This window comes from Rhamphochromis longiceps, linkage group LG18 (genome assembly GCF_057381845.1).
Source record: "Rhamphochromis longiceps isolate RC_006_pf linkage group LG18, R_longiceps_female_GT1.1, whole genome shotgun sequence".
Taxonomy (NCBI): domain Eukaryota; kingdom Metazoa; phylum Chordata; class Actinopteri; order Cichliformes; family Cichlidae; genus Rhamphochromis; species Rhamphochromis longiceps.
This window is the reverse complement of record NC_140574.1, coordinates 7,848,060-7,869,822: the sequence shown is the minus strand read 5'-3', so window position 1 is coordinate 7,869,822 and position 21,763 is coordinate 7,848,060. Positions and strand designations below refer to the sequence as shown.

The following is a 21,763-nucleotide window of genomic DNA, read 5'->3' as shown; positions in this document are numbered from 1 at the left end:
TTTTTCTGTATTATGGTTTATTTTCTAATTCTTTAGTTGTCCTGTTTTGAATATGATAAGGTTTCAGTGTTATTCTGGTTAAGAGTTTGTTCTTAGGCTTAGTTCAATGTCTGTTCTGTGCCTGTCATGTTTGCTGTTTTACTTTGAAGGTCTTGTCTCATGTTAGTGTATTCAATTTTACTTCCTAGTCTTGCCCAGTGTTGGGTAAGTTACTTTAAATTAGTAACTTAGTTACATTACTAGTTACTTCTATCAAAAGTAACTCAGTTACTTCAAGTTACTCGTTACTTTCAAAGTAACTAGTTACTAGGGAAAGTAACTTTGATTTTACTCAGAATTCTCTTGTTAATGTGTTGCTTCCGTAACTGGATACCCAGCAAGATTGCCAGTCTTCTAGCTTGCTTACTTGCCACAAGTGCTCTGTGCCACCTACCAATAGAAAGGAAAATATAATGTGCACATTTCCACGAGAGAAATCCCACGCCTGGACCGTCGTTGACCGCCGCCATGATTCTAGCCTACGTTACAGCGTCATGTGCGCTTTTTACATCCAACACAAAAACTGCAGTCATGGTCCTTTGATTGCACTCAGAACTCGGAAATTCTGCCTTCCGAATAGGAAGATGTAGGTAACACCAGACTGCAGATGAGCTGCATACAGGGCTGGACTGGGACAAAAAATCGGCCCGGGCATTTTGACTAGAGCCCGGCCCACCATTATAGGAAAAATCATAAAGCCTTTGAATGAAAACAAACGACAGAGACGGGACTTGCGACAGAAAAGCCGATCAGCTGATCATTGATCAGTTTCATGATTGAAGTAGAAACAGGAGAGGGAGGGGGAGGGAATGAGAGAAGAAGAGGCAGCTGTGCAGCAAAGACACAGAATAACTCCAGCTTTGTGTCTTTTTCATTGTAGCTGAAGTCCGGGACAAACTGTGTTCCTTTTCACCTCAATACGAAACGCATGATATTTTCTCTGAATACGAGACGATTCCGTTTTTTACGGGACGGTTGGAAACTCTAATAATTAACCTTATGAACAAAATAAAGTTCAACATCAGTAACATCATAGCACCCACCCAGCTGTATAGAAACTCCGTCATGCTAGCTAGTACCCAGTACGAAAAAGTCAGCATAACGAAAATAAACTCCACCTAAACTTGGTTCATATCTGACCCAGATAGACTGCAGGTCATAACTTCTTACCTGAAGTTCAGTTCGCCTCGGGTCTCTGCTCCTCCTGCGTCCCCTTTCCCTCATCCACCTGCTGGCCTCCACCACTTGCTAATGTTACTGAATCTGTGGAAGCTCCGCGATAGCCACCGCAAGAAGTAACGAATAACGATCCAGTAACAACTAACGCGTTCCTGATTTTGGCATAATAACTAGTTATGTGCTCGTTACCACAATAATAACGTAGTTACTGTAACGCGTTACTTAATAACGCGTTAGTCCCAACACTGGTCTTTTCTAATAAGTTCCAGCTATGTGTCCACCTGTTCCTCATTTCCTCATCTTCCTGCTAGTGTATTTTAGCCCCTGTCAGTCAGTATTTGTCATTACGTCCTCCACGTTAGTTGTGTGTGTATCCCTCGTCTTCTGTCGTCAGGTTATGTCATGCCACGCCATGCATTCCCAGTCTAGTTAAGCAATCCTAGTTTGAGTTGTGTTTTTGTATTGCCAAGTTTGTGTTTCCAGCAAATAAAGCTGCCGTCTTAAGTTAATATTTTGTCTCGGGGGCCTGCACTTGGGTCCAGCCACTGCCAGCCACACAGCTAATCGTGACACTTTTACTTTTCAAATCTCAAATACAGAGCAAAAAGATCACAATGAGTATTTGTGATACAAAAAGAAATGTTCAGTTTGACCGGGATTCGAAAAAGCGTCGAGCTAATCAATGCACAAACGTATTTTAATCTAAGTAGCCTATGTCAGAATCCCCATGCAGAACTATTCTGACGCACATGCTTTTCATTGTGCATTTCTATTCTAAGGAATTTTTAGACCTTATGGTTAGTTGTTTTTGCAATTTGCTGACTATCTCAAAGCACACAGGTAAAGAAACCAAACACAAGTTCTTCTGAGGGTGGGAAGAACAGAAGATAAGAAATATGAAGTAAACCCCTTCCTCTGTCTTTAGCTCTCTTGTAACATCCTGACCAACACCACTGTTCTGTGTGAAAAGCAAAAGTTTTGGAGATGGCAAATCATTTGATATTCAGAAGAGAGAGTTTGGATTGGGTTTTACTTCAGTGGTGTCACCTGCTTTGACCCCTCTCCAGAGGATCTGTCTAAACTCTACAGGATGCTGCACAGTGTCACATCATACTTCCATCCCCTTCCCTCAGCGCAGCTGCCTTATACATCTCGCACACTGAGGTTAAAGCATAGTTTGAAGGTATGTAGGTTAGTTTTATTTCTCTGAGAAGAGTCCTTCACTGTGAAGATCAGTCCTGATTGCCTCTCTTGCCATAAAAAATTCGTCTTTCAGAGTTATTTCTAATACAGATGGGTGAAATTCCTCACGTTTATGGAGTGGAAGTTGAAATAATACCAAAGCACTTACAAGTGAGTGTTTATCCTGCTGCCTGAAGGTTAAGAACCTATACTTTACTGAAAACATTTTTCTGCTTTTATGCTACTCAGCACCCATCAAGAAGTACTTGATGTGGTTTGATGTAGATAGCTACTGTTTCATATGATTGAAGTCTATTTTAGTGATTTGTTTTTGATGTTAAAGTCACTAACAGTGCGTCACCACGTTGACCTTTGTGTTCTCCATTAGTTCTATAACTGAGTTCAACCATCTGTCCTTTTTTAGCCCGCCTCCCACTAAACACCGATATCTTCTGATCTCCCACATCATGCTGATGCTGATGCTGATGCACGCTTTGTTTTTCTTTGTGAGTCACAGTGAGACACTCTGTGTTTGATATATTAAAAGTTAATCTCTGTGTCTGGTTGGAAAATGAAAGCAAGAAGTTCTAAAGACTAATTTCTGTAATTAGAAATATAAAGTTCCTAAGTAATAAGACATGCACGATCCTTCCTACACCACAGCCCTCATTTGAAGTTAATTAAAGTTGGAAAACACTGTGGGGATAATTTTGTATATATTTATTGTTCTGTGCCCCAGAAATAATTTGTTTACTCTTACATTATTGAAAGCAGAGCTAACACTTTTCAAACTAGAATCTTTTTCATGTAGGCTCAAAACTTAGGATGTGAAGTTTTCAAATTATTGCCAATGCTCTAGCAATCAGCTGAAAAGCAGAAGATTATTAATGATATTTTTGATAACTGAAATTCTGGAGACGTCATTAAACTGGTAAAACAAATAAGGTGGGTTTCAAATATCCAGCTAGTTCAGGCTGGGTACTTGAGCTTCACTCTGTCACACAGAGGCAACACACCTCACTCGCTCTGCAGACTCACACATGTCTGCAGTGATGTGGACAATGTACGACTCTCTTGTGGTAAAGGTACAGCTGAGAGTGAAAGCAAAGCTGTCAGTTTACCAGTTAATCTACGCTTACCTATAGCCGCAAGCTATGAATAGTGACTGAAAGGATGATATTGTGGATGCAAGCAGCAGAAGCAAACTTCATCCCTTAGAGCTGTTTCATTTAAGAGGTAGTTTAAATAAAGCCACTACTCCTCCACAGTGGAAGAAGCTAGTTAAGGTGGTTTGGGCATTTAGCTGTGATGTCTTCAGGATGGCTCATAAGTGAGGTGTTCAGGCATGTCCAGCTAGGAGGACACCCTGGGCATCGCTGCTCAAACCCCTACCCTTCCGAGCTGGACCCGGGTAAGAGAAAGAAAATGAATGGATAGATACTGTAGGTTGATGGGTTCATTCCAAAGGCTGATCTCGTTGCGCAGGAGTAAAAAGTTTAAGTTTGAGCTCCAGTGACCTTTGATACCTCAGAACAGCAGTCACCAACCTTTCTTGCGCCACGGACCGGTTTATGTCCAACAATATTTTCACGGACCAGCCTTTAAGGTGTCGCGGATAAATACAACAAAATAAAACCAGTACCGGTACCAAAAAACCAGAAGATTTATTCATAACACAGGGGAAAAGACCCAGGGAAACCGAGTTAATGATAAAAACAATAAAAATATAATGTGAAACCCATACATTTCACACCCGAGCCTCAACTCTCGCGGCCCAGTACCGAACGACTCACAGACCGGTACCGCTCCGTGGCCCGGGGGTTGGGGACCGCTGCCTCAGAATGATGATAAAATATGCAATGTGAGTTTAAAATTTTGTGTCAGTTGACTTTTTTTTATTATTAGAAAGTCATATATTTCATGTATTTATGACAGCAATAAGATGTTGTTGCACTATTCTTTAACCTCTTTAACTCTTTTAATGTTTAATTTGAACAGCACTCTAAATCCTCGCCTATTTATTTTTGTCCTGTCCCAGAGGTGTCAGCCAGCTTCAAGCCTGGAACATCAGTCAGCTACACCTTCAAGGAGCCCTATGAGCTGAGCAGGAACAGCAGCGCTCTGCCGTCCTCCATCTACTCTGAGATGACACTGAGAGCAGAGAACATCTCTTTGAGCTTCAGGACGAACCAGAGTCCAGCTCTGCTGCTCTACGTCAGCTCCTACTACAGAGAATACCTGGCTGTGCTCATCAACAAGCATGGTAAGAGGGGCACAGGCCTCCTACGCTTGTTTGTCTTTTCTTCTTTTCCTTTTAATGATCTCATCTCCTTTCTTTCCTTATCCTCCTCCTTAAGTTAATTGAGAGGTGTCTTGATCCTCCTTGTACACTGTTCTTCTCAGTCTTACCCCTGCTAACTCCACTTTTAGTTTTCCCAACTTTAAAGTTTTGAAACCTCAGAAACTTTTAATGCCAGCCCTCATTTTTCTCCCTAAACTTTGTCTAGTTATATTTTTTAAATTTGCTTCTCCTCCCTGATGCTCCTCTCGTTTCTCTTCTCCTCTCCTTTTATTCCCTCCTGTTCTCTCCTATTCATTCCTAACAACTTTTCCTGTTTTGACCTCGTTTCCTGCTCTCCATCATCAAAATCTGTCAGATCACTCCTCTCTCTGGATTTGCCTCGTCAGCCTTTAGCATTTTCTATACAGCCAGCTTTGCCAGCAATTAGGTTTTGTCTCAAGTTAAGAATAAAGTGTTTTCTGGACTTATCTCTGAGACCCAATGAGTGACACTGCAGGAATAAGGATTAGGTCGGCCGATAATAGGAGGCAGGTCAGCGCACTTCTGAATAAAAGAGCTGGAAACATGCTGAAGTGTTTTCTTAGCTTCTGTGTGAAATAATTGTGTTGTGAGTTTGACTTTTAAGAGTGGTACGAGGCACTTTGAGTTGAAAATTACATTTTCAGCATCCAGGAATCTAATAAAATTGGCACTTTGCTGCTAGATTAGTTGTAAATGGATTTTTTCTGGTGTTAATGACTCAGAGAAAGCTGATGGACAGCAGGGCATTAAGATTTGCTGCTGACCTTGGAGTCGTCAGGTAAATGCTCTTAAAATGAAGCGTCCAATTAAATCCCTGAGAGCTTTCTCTTGTTTGCCCTAAGATGGCTCATTTCTTTTCATCCTTGACTGCAGTTAAACCCTCTCAGCCCGAGCACTACTGCTTCACTTAGGGCCCTTTTTCCTTTTTTAAAGAATAAATTTATTGTTATTAGAGCAGTAGCTGGTACGTGGTACGTCTTTAATATTTCCCCTTCTCCTCAGCACCTCAAAAAGAAGATATTGAATTGTAATTTTAACCTTGTGATATGATTTATTCACTTTGATTTATGGAAATATTGCAGATGTGAGAAAAAAAAACTTTCGTTTTTAAAAACAATCTTTAATCTTCACTCTTTTGATAAATCTCCAATTAATATGCTTGACTATTAGGGGAATTAATTGGATTAGCTCTGTTATTGATGGGGAATTAGCGCTTATCCTCCTAATATGCAAATCTCAATTAATAGAACAACAACTTCTTCAAAACATTCAGATCCATATATGAAGGATTAAATGTATGTTTGCCCTGCTGGTGAAGATTATACAACGTAGCAAAGCCTAATTTTCAGGAAAAGACCAAACTTAATGCTGATGATCTCAAATCCTTCTTCTGTGAAAGTGTAGAAATGTTACTTCTTTCATATATCTGAGTTGTAACACTATTATTTGATGAGTATGTGTGTGTGTCTGTTATGTATGAAGATAAGCTGGAGGTGAGATACAAGCTGGACAGCAGCAGAGATGCTGAAGTGTTAAGGAGCAGCGTGAGGAACGTGGCCAATGGACAGCTTCACACCGTTACCATCAAGAGGCTGACAGACTCTGTGTCTGTGCAGGTAAAAACACCTCATCAGCTCATGAAATCACTGCAAGTTTGCAAATTGGCAAAGTACAACGAAATCCAGCTCGCACAAAGGCGTCGGTATTGTTTTAGGTAAAAAAAAACAAGTCCAGCGTTTAATGCAAATTTGCGAGGTTGTTGTTTTCTTACATTGGAGGAACAAAAGACAGATTAGCAGCACACAAATGATCCTGTTTGCAGAGTTAATGTGAGTGACAACAGCAACACATTCCAATAGAAACCTTTGGCCACATCCCTACCACCTTCGCTTCATAACCCTTAAAGAGTCTACAAACTGATGTTTCATTATTGTGGATCTCATAAGCTTTGGCACACAACATCATGTTTTATTCACTGTTTGCAGACTGTTGTAAAGCTGATATCTACTATAGAATTTCAGTGCACGGCAGCAATCCCGAGGGCGTTTCTCTCCATATTACTTGCTCCTTTGCACTGTCATTATCACACCAGAAAACACATCATACAAACAAGCTTCTGCTGCCACAACTCGACAAGAGTTTCTTCTTTGCTGGAAACATTTAGTTTGCATGTTTGAACCACACACTGAGAATCATTTTATTTTGTATTTCCAGAATGATTAGCAGGTGTGGCTCGTAACAGTCACAGCAGTCTCATTGTGAGATAGGTGTAGTGATTCTTCTGACACTTCCAGAATTTAGCCTGATGCAACAGGTTATGATGTTATGATGTTGCTATGTTGTTATGATGTTGCATCAAATACAATATCCTAATTGTGATTATCCAGTAACCAGTATCGTTACCAGTAATGTAATGGTGCTTGAGCCACTTGCTAAAATTATTCCATAAATAATGCAAAGTCATGCATCGCTGTGTCGTAAAACCTGCTCCTTTTATGTCGATGATGTGCTTTTGTACATGCAGATAAAGAAGATGAGGTGCAAAGCTACTTAAGATAAACTTTTTTTGTTCCATGTCTTTGCCAATGAGGAGCTTATCTCAAGGGCAATAACACACACACACACACACACACACACACACACACACACACACACACACACACACACACACACACACACACACACACACACACACACACACACATCTCCTATCTTGTTAACAAGAGCCTCAGATGATGTATGAGGTAAATTTTATCTAACCAGGAGGCAGCAGCCAGAATGCCTATATAATTATCAACTGTGAGATAAATTACAAGGTGACCTTGTCTTGCGTGGGTGTAGCCTCCTGATTCACTGTGTTGTGAGGCTCCAGTAAACTATGAGGCACATTTCATCTTATCACTTTCCATCATACTGAATTGTTGTATCTTTAGCAGCATACAGTATAGGAGTCATAAGGTGATGGAGATAGTTTTACATCCATTTTAAACAAATTTGAATCAAATTTGAAGCACGTTTAGAGTACCTCGTAATACCGTTTCTGTAAGATGTTTTTCTCGTGCCACACCTACCGCTCAAAGTCGCCGAAATTAAAACAAAACTTTCCTATTTAAATAATGGAAGTAGCTCTCTTCCTTCAGATTGATGAAAATGCCAGAGAAGACTTCAATCTGACATCTGATGGGGAATTCAACGCTGTGAAGTCGCTGGTGTTGGGCAGAGTGCACGGTAAGTGAGGAGCCTGTAAAAATAGAGAAGAAGCCCTTTTACTTAAAGAACACTCAGACTCACACTCATTTGAATAACAGCTCTGGGGTGTTTGGCCTCATTTCACACTCAGCTTTGGGAAACTTAAAGAAATAAATGTAGCTTTAGCTGTTCTCAGCAAGCCTGATTATTCAGATTATCTGGAAAAAAAAAGAGACTGAGGCAAAATGGAAAAATGTCTTTAATCATGACTTTAACCCTGAACTTCGTGTATAGCTGCTGCAGGAACTGATGTTCAGACATTTCTGGTATCTTTCGTTTAAAAAAGATGCCATAGTTCAGAAGCCAAAAATGATATCAACTTTAATGTATGATGTCCTGAAAATGACACATGTTTGATAGCACTGTCCATTTTCTCTATAAAACACAGGTGATTATGGGTAGCTAAAACTAAAAAGTAGGTATAAAAAACATTTCAGTTAACTTAAATAAAAATAGAAACAAGATTTTAGAAAAAATAAAGCTAACGATACAATATTGTTGATTAAACATTGTTTAATTGTTGGGGTTTCCATGTATTACTTTAGTGTCTTTACAGTGTAAGCTCTTGTAACTTGGCGCTTTTTAATAAAACCAATTTGAATTGAACATAAAACTACACAGGAAATATGTTTAATTTTAATGCTCATCAATTGTGGGAAAATATGTTATTACAACAAGCTAAAGGAAACATCATTGCGTATGTGTTTTAAGCCTGAAATATGATGAGTGTATGCATGACTTACTTGGCTTCACCAGTTGTTGCACTTGTGTTTTTAGCATCTCTATTAATATTATCAGTATTGTTTCGGTAATTAATGGAAGCTTGGAAGCTAGTTCAAACAGACAACTTGAGCTTTAAGAAGCTTCACTCTCAACTCGAGACAACTCGATCAGTCTTCATGAAACTTTGCGTAAACATTGCGTGAGGGCCAACGTCTTTGAAAGTTGACTGTTCTACTGAGCACAAAGAGACATTCATAGTGTGGGGGTTTACTAATTCAATTAAATTATATTTTAAAAAAGTCTATATTACTTTTTTTGAGATGCAGTAGTTTGTAAAAACAAATAAACGTAAGAACTCATCCCCATCGCCAGTTCATAGTGAAAACATGAAGAACGACTTCGGCTCAGTAAATAGGAAACACAGAAAATCAAAATCTCAGTCTAAGATGATGCAGGTGTTGTTGTAGGAGGTTGACAAATTCCCTCAGCAAATAACAGCTGGGGAGTTTGAACGTCATGCCTTTTGCAGTAACGTATCCGGGATTACAGATTAGTGACCCTTATTTTATTGAAACCCTAACTTTACAGTATTATTTTTTTCTTGTGTTGTGAATTTGCCCTGTACAGTCTCTTATTTCTTGTATTTTTATTCTTTACTGTTGTGTGAATTTTCTTGCTCCATTTCTCTCTCGCGTTGCTGTTGGAACAGGTGAATTTCCCTAGTGAGGGACAATAAAGGATGTTTATATTTCTATCAAATACTATGCAAATGAAACAAAACACAACGATGGTGCATTTATGCAAAACATGGTACTGCTAAACAATCTTTTTGTTAATATTCACAAATTGGTACTTATTGCATTTTAATTATGGATATGATCTGTTTGGTCCCAGTATAAGGATGTGCTGGTGAGAAGGATTCATAAATATTAGGTTAATGGAGAATATGGGATTCAGTTTTTGTGTTTTTTGTGTTTTTGCCATTAATCTGAATTGCATTACACTTCCATTATTTTTTCCATCCCATTTCTATTAATGAGGCTAGGATAAATATTCAGAACATTTCTCTGTATAATGCAGTGTATGCATAAAGCAATACAGTATTGCAAACCTTAAAACATATGGTTTGGTCAACACAGTATAATCTGTAAACAGCATAAATCTTCATAGATGGTATAACCACTTATAGTAAAATGCATGTTATTATCGCAGTATGTGCAATTTAGACATGTAGATATTTAAAAATTACATAACAACTAAAATAAATACAAATGTTTTCCTTTTTCTATCATACAAAAATAGATACTTATTCTGGCAAATGGGGTTCCGTCGAGGGTTTACCGTGATTGGTGGGTGAGGTTAAACCAGAACTGTGTTTGCTTTAATGCACAAGTGCAGATTTGACACCTGGGGAAAAGTACTCACTCTCTGGGAGGTGTAAACCACATCTTCATTGATCTCCAATGCATACTCTTGAACTGGGACCTGTAACAGTGCTGGGGTGAGGGAGAAATGGGCTCTGTCATGACTTATTCATGCTCTCCTTGAGCAGTACCATCAAAGACAGGCTGAGATATAAGCTGTTAATAACACGAGGTGCTGAGAGGCTGCAGGCTGTGGTCACAGCTTTCTGATAAGACTCGGAGTCACAGCAGCGCACTGGTGGTTTAAAACGTAACACTCTGCAATTAATAGTGAAACATGAGTCAGTCGAATGAAATGCCTTTCATCCGGGGCATCCATCAGGACGTGCTATGTAATGAACATAAGATAATGTACAATTTTGCACCATGTAAGAACTGAAAAACTGTGGCAAAATCTTTAACAGTTTAAAAGAACAACAATTAACGAAATAATGGAAATCCACATGTAATAGAAGCCGTGCACTCATGCTGTCTTATTACACAACTAATACAAATCCCCTCAGGATCCTTTTCTTTATGCAGTAAATCTGCTCAGTGTTCCACTGTGGGTTTTAACCCTGTCATGTCAGCATGTGACCGGTCCTCTCCTCTGTCAAACCAGCAGAGGCTGGGAGTCAGATCAGGATCTGAAGAGCAGCAGGAAAGTGGATTTTCTGTCACTCCCCTCGAACCCTGTCATCCATCAGCCTAACTAATGGACCCGGAAGGAATACACAGAAACAAAGTGGGGGTAGAGAGAGTGGCTGTAGTGTATCAGCCGAGAGGAGCTTACAGGCTGCGCCAGTGTCTCCTGCTGCTCTCATCAGCATGCAGATGTGTGCTGCTTAAACCACAGTCACCTCTCAGTCATCTGAACAGATAGTGATGCAGCTGTTTCCAGCAGTAATGTGGGCTTTCACAGCTGCTGTTTACACCGCTGTGAAGGAGCAGAGGTGAATGATGGAGAGTTTGAAGTCAATAAAATGAACAGAAAGAGCTGGAGAGTGCACGTGTCAAACGGAGTGATGGATGCAGACTTTAAAGCTGACCAGCTGAACGGTTTGTGTTGTATTGACAGTGTGTGTGAGGTTGTGTGTGTCCTTATTACTGTCAATGAGCTGCCACTATTGTCCCACTCTGATAACGTGGGAATGTGAAGCAGGATCAATGTACCTGTCAGTGTTTGTCGTGCTTTTTGTCGTGTCAGATCACCCTATTGGTTGACAGAGCAAGCTTCTGAAAGGTTAAAAGTTCAGTTATCTGAAGTGATTAACTAAACTGTCCTATGGAAACCATAAGGTTTATATTTTTAAAGCTGTTGTTGAAATGATGACACACATGGCTTCTTTTAATGTAAAGCATTTCGTTTACATTTTAAATTTACATTTAAAGTTAGTCCTAAAACCAAGTTAACAAGTTCAGTCTGATAATAAGACAAAACAGCAAAGTCTGGTCGCTGTGGCATGCCAGTAAATTGTAAAACTATAGATTAAACTTACAAGGTGAAGCTAACTTACGGCTGACAATAGATACACATTTCTTAGTGATACAATGCTTCTCACTAAACTCTTGCCAAAAAAAGCAAAGACATGCACGTCTCAAATACTCGAAGCAATGAGTTACAGACGTGGACAAAATTGTTGATACCCTTCAGTCAATAAAGGAAAAACTCACAATGCTCACAGAAATAACTTTCATCTGACAAAAGTCTTAATAAATAAAAATTCTATGAATGTTAACCAATGAAAGTCAGACATTGTTTTTCAACCATGCTTCAACGTAATTATTTAAAAAATAAATGCATGGAACAGGCCTGGACAAAAATGATGGTACCCCTAGAAGAGAATCAAAATAATGTGACCAAAGGGACGCGTTAATCCAAGGTGTGTCCGCTAATTAGCATCCCTGGTGTCTACAATCTTGTAATCAGTCAGTGGGCCTATGTATATGACTCCAGGTAGTCACTGTGTTGTTTGGTGACATGGTGTGTGCCACACTCAACATGGACCAGAGGAAGCAAAGGAAAGAGTTGTCTCAGGAGATGAGAAAGAAAATCATAGATAATCATGTTAAAGGTAAAGGCTATAAGACCATCTCCAAGCAGCTAGATGTTCCTGTGACTACAGTTGCACATGTTATTCAGAAATTTAAGATCCATGGGACTGTAGCCAACCTCCCTGGACGTGGCTGCAGGAGGAAAATTGATGACAAATCAAAGAGACGGATAATCCGAATGGTAACAAAAGAGCCCAGAAAGACTTCTAAAGAGATCCAAGGTGAACTTCATGCTCAAAGAACGTTAGTGTCAGATCGCACCATCCGTCGTTGTTTCAGCCAAAGTGGACTACATGGGAGACGACCAAGGAGGACACCATTGTTGAAAACAAATCATAAAACAGCCAGACTGGAATAAGCCAAACTACATGTTGACAAGCCACAAAGCTTCTGGGTGAATGTCCCGTGGACAGATGAGACAAAAATGGAACTTTTTTGCCAAGGCACATCAGCTCTAAAAAAATGAAGCATATCAATATCCTACTGTGAAACATGGAGGAGACTCTGTTATGTTCTGGGGCTGCGTTGCTGCATCTGGCACAGGGTGTCTTGAATCTGTGCGGGGTACAAGGAAATCTCAAGACTATCAAGGAATTCTAGAGAGAAATGTGCTGGCCAGTGTCAGAAAGCTTGGTCTCAGTCGCAGGTCATGGGTCTTGCAACAGGACAATGACCCAAAACACACAGCGAAAACACCCAAGAATGGCTAAGAGGAAAACATTGGACTATTTTAAAGTGGCCTTCTATGAGATGAGCCCTGACCTCAATCCTATTGAGCATCTTTGGAAAAGCCGCCCTTCAAACCGGAAACACCTGGAGCAGTTTGGTCATGAAGAGTGGGCCAAAATACCTGCTGAGAGGTGCAGAAGTCTCATTGACAGTTACAGGAATCGTTTAATTGCAGTGATTGCCTCAAAAGGTTGTGCAACAAAATATTAAGTTGTGGGTACCATCATTTTTGTCCAGGCCTTTTTCATGCATTTATTTTTTAAATAATTACATTGAAGCATGGTTGAAGGCAATGTCTGAATTTCATTGGTTAACATTTATAGAATTTTTATTTATTATTACTTTTGTCAGATGTAAGTTATTTCTGTGAGCATTGTGAGTTTTTCTTTTATTGACTGAAGGTTCACTGAGCGATCCTTCTCCTTGCACAAGGCTTGCTGGTTGATTTGTAAAGTTACACTTTCAAATCATTATAAAATCAACAAAAGGGCAAAACTATCAAAAGTGGATTATATGGTTGTCACAAAAAAAGACTTTTTGGTATTTTTTATTTCAAGAGTCTGATATTTTCTTATTCCCAGAATCTGATGACCTGGATCCAGACCTGGATCCAGACCTGGCCAAGTTGGCGTCCCTCGGTTTTACTGGTTGTCTGTCTGTGGTTCACTTTAACACCATGAGTCCTCTGAAAGCAGCTCTTCTCCACTCAGACACCAGCCCTGTCATCATCACTGGACCTTTAGTCCAATCTAACTGTGGCTCTGCAGCTTCAACCAATCCCTATGCAGCTGAGAACACACACCACCTGTCAGGTAAGAAAGGAGGAGCCTCATTTGCATTATCTGTGAAGAAGCTGTTTTGTGGTAATTAAATTGCTCACAAATTATTAGAGTCTTAAACATCAAAAGACTTGCTCTATTCCATAACTGTATATATATGCATAATTTCTAAGGGATGGTCGTGTAAACTGTTTGGTACACAGAAATCCTCCAGCCAGAATTTATCATTCCAGCTCAGGGTTATTTCTCTGGGTCCAATCAAGCTGGCATATAGCCCGCTGTGTGCTTTGCAGTTTGGAGAAGACGTGATGTGCAGAGGGTGGGATGGGAGGTCAATAGAGGCTCAACAGTGAATTCTTGCCTCACGCCATGGCTGGAAAGTTGTTTCATAAAAAGCGAAAGCCCAATTTTCTTGCACTGGAAACATCAGCCTTGCTGTATGAGCCCTTGAATCACCCAGGGTGCTGTACTTTTGCTCACTGCAGATGGGAGTTCTATTACTATTCCTAGAAAAATATATTAAACACGCCCCAAAAAAACATTCAGAGGATACCTCTGCCCTTTCATTTTAAATGTAACTGCTGTTCTCGCTGGCCTAAACGCCTAATAATTTCCAACCCTTTTAACGTGATAATAATTGTGCAATAGCAGGTTAGAACGTGTGTGTGTGTGTGTGTTTGTGTGTGTGTCTTATTGATGGGAGCTGCTTTTTGTGAGCTGCATTATGGTGTCATTAAATTTGTACACCTTGTTGGGATGACAAATGACAATGTGCTTGATAACGTAATTAATTAGACCCACACAGGGGAGTTACAAACAGTTCCTCCGGTCTTGTTTTCATCCAGTTTTATATTCCTTAAACAGTCGTCTAACTTGCTGCTGTAGTATTTGCTTTGTATCTGTTTTTATGAGCGTTATTGTTTCTCTAAATAGCCCTCCTTGTCCATTTCTTTTGTCTGACCTGTTTATTTCCTCTTATTGCCTCTCATTCATCTACCTTACCTCGCTTTTCTATTATAGCTCTCTGTATCTCTTCTTTTAATTCACGTTGCCCTTGGTTTTTCATCCTTACTGCGTCTATTTACCTCGTTTTTCCCTCTTTATCTCATCCTTTCTCTTTCTCTGCTGTAGATCAGTCTGGTTCAGCAGGTTCGGGTCAACCTTTGATCAATGCCATTAGGACGGACTCGGCTCTTATTGGAGGTACTGTTTTTTTTTTTTAAACATACTTCACTATACCGTGAACCTTCTTCACCTTGTTTTGCTGCGTTTTGCTGTTGAACTTTTCTTGAACTACGTGAGACTCAATATTTCAGCGATAAGGGTTTTTTGGCAAAGGTGATATGATGAGCAAAATATTTCATTTGAACTAAATTACATCACCCCGCTTCACTCCAGAACGATTCAAAATGAAGATTGATTCCAAAGTGTTCCTATAAAGTTGTAGCGAGACAAAAGTGAGAGATTCTGGTGTTTCAGTGTACAAAGGGCAGCTGAACTAACCAAACCTCTGCTGAAACTTTCACCCTGTTATCTTCAAAAGTTTTAAAACCAAAGTAGTAAAGCGCAAAATTGATTTCTGTTTTTGAATTCCAATTAGATGAAACTTTCTCTGAATGAAGAAATGTGTCAAACAGGAGTCCAGCTGGGTACAAATGTGTGAGATTCTGTTCAGTGTGTGCTGAAGTTAGATTAGAACAACCAGACTGCAGGGCAAGAAAGCCGACTTACCCAGGAGAGATGGGCAGACAATGTACTGTGAGACTGAGCACTGTGAGAGATTTACAAGTGAATTACAATGTGGATTCTACTCAGTTCATTGTCTAACCCAATTATAGGACTGTAGGTATTAGCTGCAGGACATCGAATTATTTCCAGCTTCCTTATAATGACAGTTCTTTATGTTTTTTTGACGAGTGATTTCCAAAGGCTAAGCGTGTTACTGTTATTGGCATACTTACAGTCAGATAAGAAAAGTAAGACTTTAATAAATAAAAATGTTAGTGTTTACCTTTTAAAGGGCTTCTTGTGTTACATCTTTGTCCCTGAGATGAGATATCCACTCTATGTCAACAAACCCAACAGCAGCTGCTCAGCACTAACTATTTTGTACCTTCTTTAATTAACTTTTTTTTTTAATAAACAGCACTGCGAGCAGGTTTTGAGCCACCTCAAATAGGTGCAGGGATTTATTGAAACGTGTGCAAACATACAAGGACTTGCAGGGTATAAGGCAGAGATGGAGTGATATTAATATTTGGTTTGACCGCCTTTTACTCTGAAACATATCCTCTGATCTCTGTTAAGCAAGCTTTGTTGTGATTTCTGTAAGTAGTTCTCCAGGCTTGTAGTTTGTAGTGCTTTTAAACTCTATTGTGTATTATTAAGTCCGCTCCATTGATTCAAATATAAAGTTTAAGTGCGGGCTACATAACATAAAAGACCTGTCCAAACCTGAATGCCTGGATATGTCTGCCCTGCAGGTGTCATCGCTGTTGTGATCTTTGTGGTTGTGACTGGGCTGGCGATAACGGGCAGATTACTCTACCAGAGAAAAGAGACATATCGAAACCAGCAAGTGAAGGACCGGCAGGAAAACAGCCAGGATTTTGCTTTTAGCAACCAGGCTGATTCCCAGAGCGTCCCCTGTGAAAACCCAAAGGAGTATATCATTTAACAAGAATCCTGAATGCCTGATGAGATGATGGTTTTTGGAGGGGTGCAGACCGGACTGTCCGTCATCCCTCAGCACTTCAGACTGCACACTGAGCCACAACGCAGCGGCTCCACGCAATAGAGAACGTATAAAAGGAACAGTTTTGTCTTTTACTGTATATTATGTATATAGTGAATCAAACAGACTACAGTGCTGGACCTTAAAAGTGTTGACAAACTTGTTTCCACTACTATAAATATTTAAAAAAAAAAAATGTATATGTGGGAAATTATGTCTACAGCAGTCTCTAGGTATTGTCACTCTGTCATATTCAAAGGCTGCAGGTATTTTGTGTTTTTATTTTTTTATGGGTTGATTTAACTTTATTTCTTTATTCCTGAGAATCAGGTTGTTTGCAGTTATTTGGCTGATGGTGCATTTTTATGAGGGTCATGAATGTTGTTTGCTTAACTGGAAGTGGAAAAGTCTGTCCCTTAATCAGGCCCTCAGGAAGACTACTTCTGTAAGTGCTGGCATTTGTTCATTTGTAATGCCTTTTTATTATGCGGGAAGTTTTGGGAGAATAACAATTTGGAGTTTCTGGAACCTTGAAGACGTCTTTAAAGGAAAACTGTGCGAGCTTGTACAATTGTACTTTGTCAGAGGAATTTAGCTAACAAACATCTATGGACTGCTTTTGTCAGCATTTCAATTATACATTTTATTGAGTGATTTCTTTCCAGCCATGCTGTGCTAGAACAGATTCTTTTGGTCCTTTTTAAGTGACATCTTAAAGTCAACAGTCTTGCTCACTTGTGAATAAGCACATATTGCATTTGTACTGTTGGTACGCTGCAGTTGTGGAAATAAGAGATTTTTATACAGTAGGGACTCATTTTCTCCTTTCTTTCCTTTTTCAGTCTCTTCTTTTCTCTTCTGAGCACACCACAACATTAAACCTTTTCTTGTAGTTTTCTAGCTTTTTATATATATTTTTCTTTTATTAAAGTTTTCTCCTCCCTGCTGCATGTTGCCTGCTGGGAGCATCATCTCCAAATGCTCTAAATGTCTCTGAATGGGGAAGTTTTTATTGCTGGCGGTAACAGTGCGGCTGTCTGTCACCTCATTCACTGCACACAGAGACGGTTAATGTGTTTGTGAAATGCTAATCTGCTCTGATCTGACAGGTGAATTGTGATTTGATGGAAAGCAGAGACAGAGGAGAATAATAAGACTGAAAGATAATCTGAGAGACTGTGTCAAGCAAACATGGTTATAATGAAAACACCACCAAGCAGAGAGGCCCAACAGCAGCTGTTTATCAACACACGCACACACACCACCGTCTCTCTGAGAGACCCAATGCACAGATTGGATTTTAATGACAAAAGTTGCTAAATCTTCAAAGTGCATAATTCATCTCTTTGCGTTGTTGTCTGTCCCATTCTTGATTCCAGAGAGTTCATTCTCTGGTGAAGAAGCACTGACTGTCCTCGCAGCAGAAGTTACTGCAGTGCAGCACTCTTTAGGTTCAACAGGTAACTTTGACATCCAGACGAGCGTGCAGACTGAACTGTGCTGGATGATACGCTGCATATGTATAAAGCAAATAAGACGTTTCTCAAGACCCAGAGAAGAACATTTTCAAAAGTTTCCTCTGCAAACACAGCATAACATTGGCACCAGTCACTAATGTGGGATTTGTGAAGTGATTTGTGGAAACCGTGTGCAAACTGTCACTGTGAGCGTCTCTGGTTTTGTCAAACCATTTTAACACGACGAACAAGATTACAACCATGTTACATTTGAGGCTGATCATTTTCTACACTATTATGTAGAATTTTGTTAATTTGTCATTTAAAGGATGAAGACCTGGTCACACGAGAATTAAAGGAAGCCTGTGTTTTTAGGAAATTGCATTATTGTATTATATCATATTTAGTACTGTCAGCGAGCTAACCATGCTAACGCGTTGATGCTGTGCAGCCACACGCACGGGGCGATCCGCAGTAACTCGTTAACGGAGATTTTCCGCATTAATGCAGTTATGGTGTTAATGTCATTTTATCGAGATTAACGCTTACAGCACTAAGTATATTATATTATATTATATTGGGCTATACAACCACTTCAGAGTGGTACCGTTGGTGTGGGAGGCTTACATCCCACTTCCTGTTGTATATTTTCTGTTGTCATCAAGTGGACGTATTAAAGAGAACTGGATGCTGTATTAAAACATTGTGGCTCTTTCATTCACGTTCTAAATAAAGCACGGGCTAGTTATCCTGTATGCTCTGCATGCTCGCCAAATTTAAGCCCGTGAATATAGGAATATAATCTGTGACACTCCAGAGAGCATGCATACCTGAGACTCCCACATGCCACTCCTACTGACTTCCACTCGGCTCCCTCAAACCGACTAATGGACTTTAATGAAATAATCATACCGCTACTTTCAAAGCATTACTGGACTTTTGGTCTAATACTTTAATCTGTTACTGAGCTGAATGTATCAAACTCTCACGATTAAAACAAAAAAAAATTACGTTTTTGACTTTAAAAAATTGTCTAAAAAGGGTAAAAAGAACGAGTTAAAAATCAGAAATGTGCAGCAAAGCCTGTAATGTGAGCACAGCCACAAGAACTATACATTCTTAATGCTCCACTAGCTGATGAGCTACAGCTTCTTGACTGTCTTTTAGTTTAATTGTGTAATGGGCTGTTTACACTGCCTGACATTTCGTCATTAACTGAGTAAAGAACTTTCCAAAATAAAATCAGGAAGTCCTTATTGTCATCAGGTTTGTCCACTCACTAACTTAAACGTTTTAAATACATATTTAAATTCATGTATTTTAAATTTCAGGTTCCCAATTTTATTTATCTCTGGCTCTACGTTCCCTCAAATGTTGAGAAAATGTGCAAATTGGCTAATAACCTAACTTAATGTGATTAAAATAAAGCAAAAAAAAAATTGCTTAAATTCACTTTGCATTGGTGCCATGTTAGATCATTAACCTAGCAGGTTGTGGGGGGTTATTATTATTAATTTGATGAAACTCACATCATGTGACCAGGTCTGAAGTTATGCAGTTTTCTTATTGTCATCAAACTCTGTGAAGTTGAAAAAAAACAACAACAACAGGTAACTGATATTAATTGTGATATATATTTCTCTGTGACAAGTAATCATAACCAGTGAGACTTTACTTTGATTGACGAGTCATTTTGAACACAGTACACAGGTGCACCTATAGACAGGATAAAACATGGACATAGCTTCCAGGTCTGAAAAGCATTACTGAAGTGCCTTAAACCTACAGTTTAATTGTCCAGCAGGGGGCAACGCCTCTTTCAATAAAACTTACAGTTGTGTAGAAGTCTATGGGAAAACACTCCCTGGCTCCCTTGCTCTGTGTGACTTCAGTAAATATTCCCCTGATGGATTTATGGTCATTCGCCATAACGAATAACAACATTAAGCCCATTTTGTAAATTACTGCCATCCAGAGAGTTGTGAGGGACTTATCAAAGATATGCTCATTGCACACTATTTCACTGTTGGAGCTGCCCCTCCCTCATTGCATCTGGTTTCAAACGGCTTGAAATGCTCTACTCAAGGCTTCATAACAGGACTTTATTGACCAACAGGCCAAATCAGAGTGGCTACGTCCATCCTTTATACTGTCTGTGTATAAACTGTCCTGCTATGGGAAATGCTTGCTAAAGTATTTGTGTGTGAATCTACTGCTGAGCTGAGTTGCTAACATAGAAGTACGTAGCGAAGTCCCGGTAAGGTTTGCCAAAAACTACCGTGGTCTCAAATTAGTTTTTGGGAGTTTTTTTCAACAGTACTGAGGCTAGAAAAAAAGTTTGGGGAAGTGAAATTTGACCTTTTCATGGGATTTATTGACTTTAAGTTAAATATAGAGTAATTAAAGTCTTATTCTTCAGTATTTTTTTTTTTGACTGACAGTGGTGTAGTTTCTCTCTGACAATGCACTTGTTTAACGATGAAATGTTGTCAGTGTATCTGTAGTGTTAGTGAATACAGTGATGTGAGTGTGAGTGACATGCAATAGAAATATACAGCTTTCATCCATAACTCTGGTTGTTTGGTTATCAACAAAAAACGCCTGTTTGATGAAAATAAATAACAATGCTTTTTTAAAAATAAAAACTATCATGTTTTCATGCTTTACACACGAATTGCAGGAGTGTTAAACAGTAATTGTGTTTGTGAATCAATTTGTTCTTACATTTACATATCTGAAGGGTTCTGCAGGACGATGACATGTGTTTCCGCAACAAAATGAAAGAAAATTAGTTGAGGTAGGATTCTTTACAAAAAAAATGTAAACCACTGCAATCTTTTGTTTCTTTGTTAAATGAATGTGACATACAGCAAAGACTTCCCCCTCAATAACCATAACAATTTACATACATTTACATCTTTTATGTGTGTTCCTTTTAACTGGAGTGTGGGAGGATGCTCATCCTTCAGTGCTGACATTTATGATGGCTGTTAACATCCCAGAGATGAGAGAAATATGTAAAACCGTGTGGCATCCAGGAGCAGAGGGTGACAAAGTGATTGCCTGTGAAGAGTCACTTAGCGCCTCTCTCTGTTCAAGTGCTAAGACGCCTGAGGTTATGATATGATTCAGCTGCCGCACATCAGTGGTCCCTGCTCGATTCATTTAAGTATCCGCTTACTGGTTGTGATTAGAGGCCACAAGTAAAGCTGATAACTGACATCTTCAGCATCAGCGGCGATATCAGAGACTCGCTGAAGAAAACATCAAACGGATCAAATAATCTCTACAGCCAACTAGAATTTAAACTCGTTAAAGGATTCAGTCTCATCTGTGGGCAGTGCGGTATACATCTAATGCGTCTGATTAGGATGATAAATACCAGTCTCTTCCCCTCTTCGCCAATCAGTTGACAGCAGAGGGAAAGAGACTGTCATCCTGGGTTAACATTTGAAAGAGCTTTGATGTGCTGGCTTTTTCATCTGCGATGGCGCTGTGACTCACAGGGCTTTATGTAGCTCCCTTCCTTTGGTTATTTTCGATACACACAGTGGTTGAAGCTTTGGAGCTGCCTCTGTTTTAAAGCAATGTCGTGTTAAAACTGCACCGGTTGATGCCGCACTGAGCGTTTCTCCTGAATGGTGTGCTGTGCACGTTTGTCACAACCATACAGTATTTTTGCAAAATATACAAAGTGCAACAAATATGTTTTAATTTAACTTTCCGTTATTCTAGTTTTGCTTGATGTTCATTCACATGTTAGATAAAGGCACCTGAAAATTGTTCTGGAGTTGTTACGCTGAAAAAAATATTATAAATTACACATTGCTTTTAAAAAGTAATGCATTATTTTACTTCATGCTTTTTATGGTGTGGAGGTAAATGCTAACAATATAACAATAAACATTATA

The 21,763-nt window shown here is 39.4% G+C and overlaps 1 protein-coding gene across 1 annotated transcript in view; it reads left to right on the top strand.

The window, feature by feature from the left end:
- LOC146647653 (contactin-associated protein-like 4) overlaps positions 1–18,533 on the top strand; it is a 152,604-nt gene extending 134,071 nt beyond the window's left edge. The window contains exons 19-24 of the mRNA XM_085387960.1: positions 4,439–4,663; positions 6,206–6,339; positions 7,864–7,951; positions 13,464–13,694; positions 14,793–14,864; positions 16,145–18,533. Of these exons, the coding sequence (XP_085244086.1) occupies positions 4,439–4,663; positions 6,206–6,339; positions 7,864–7,951; positions 13,464–13,694; positions 14,793–14,864; positions 16,145–16,338 (944 nt within the window). The 3' untranslated portion in view covers positions 16,339–18,533. The remainder of the gene's footprint in view (positions 1–4,438; positions 4,664–6,205; positions 6,340–7,863; positions 7,952–13,463; positions 13,695–14,792; positions 14,865–16,144) is intronic.
- The last annotated feature ends 3,230 nt before the right edge of the window (positions 18,534–21,763 follow it).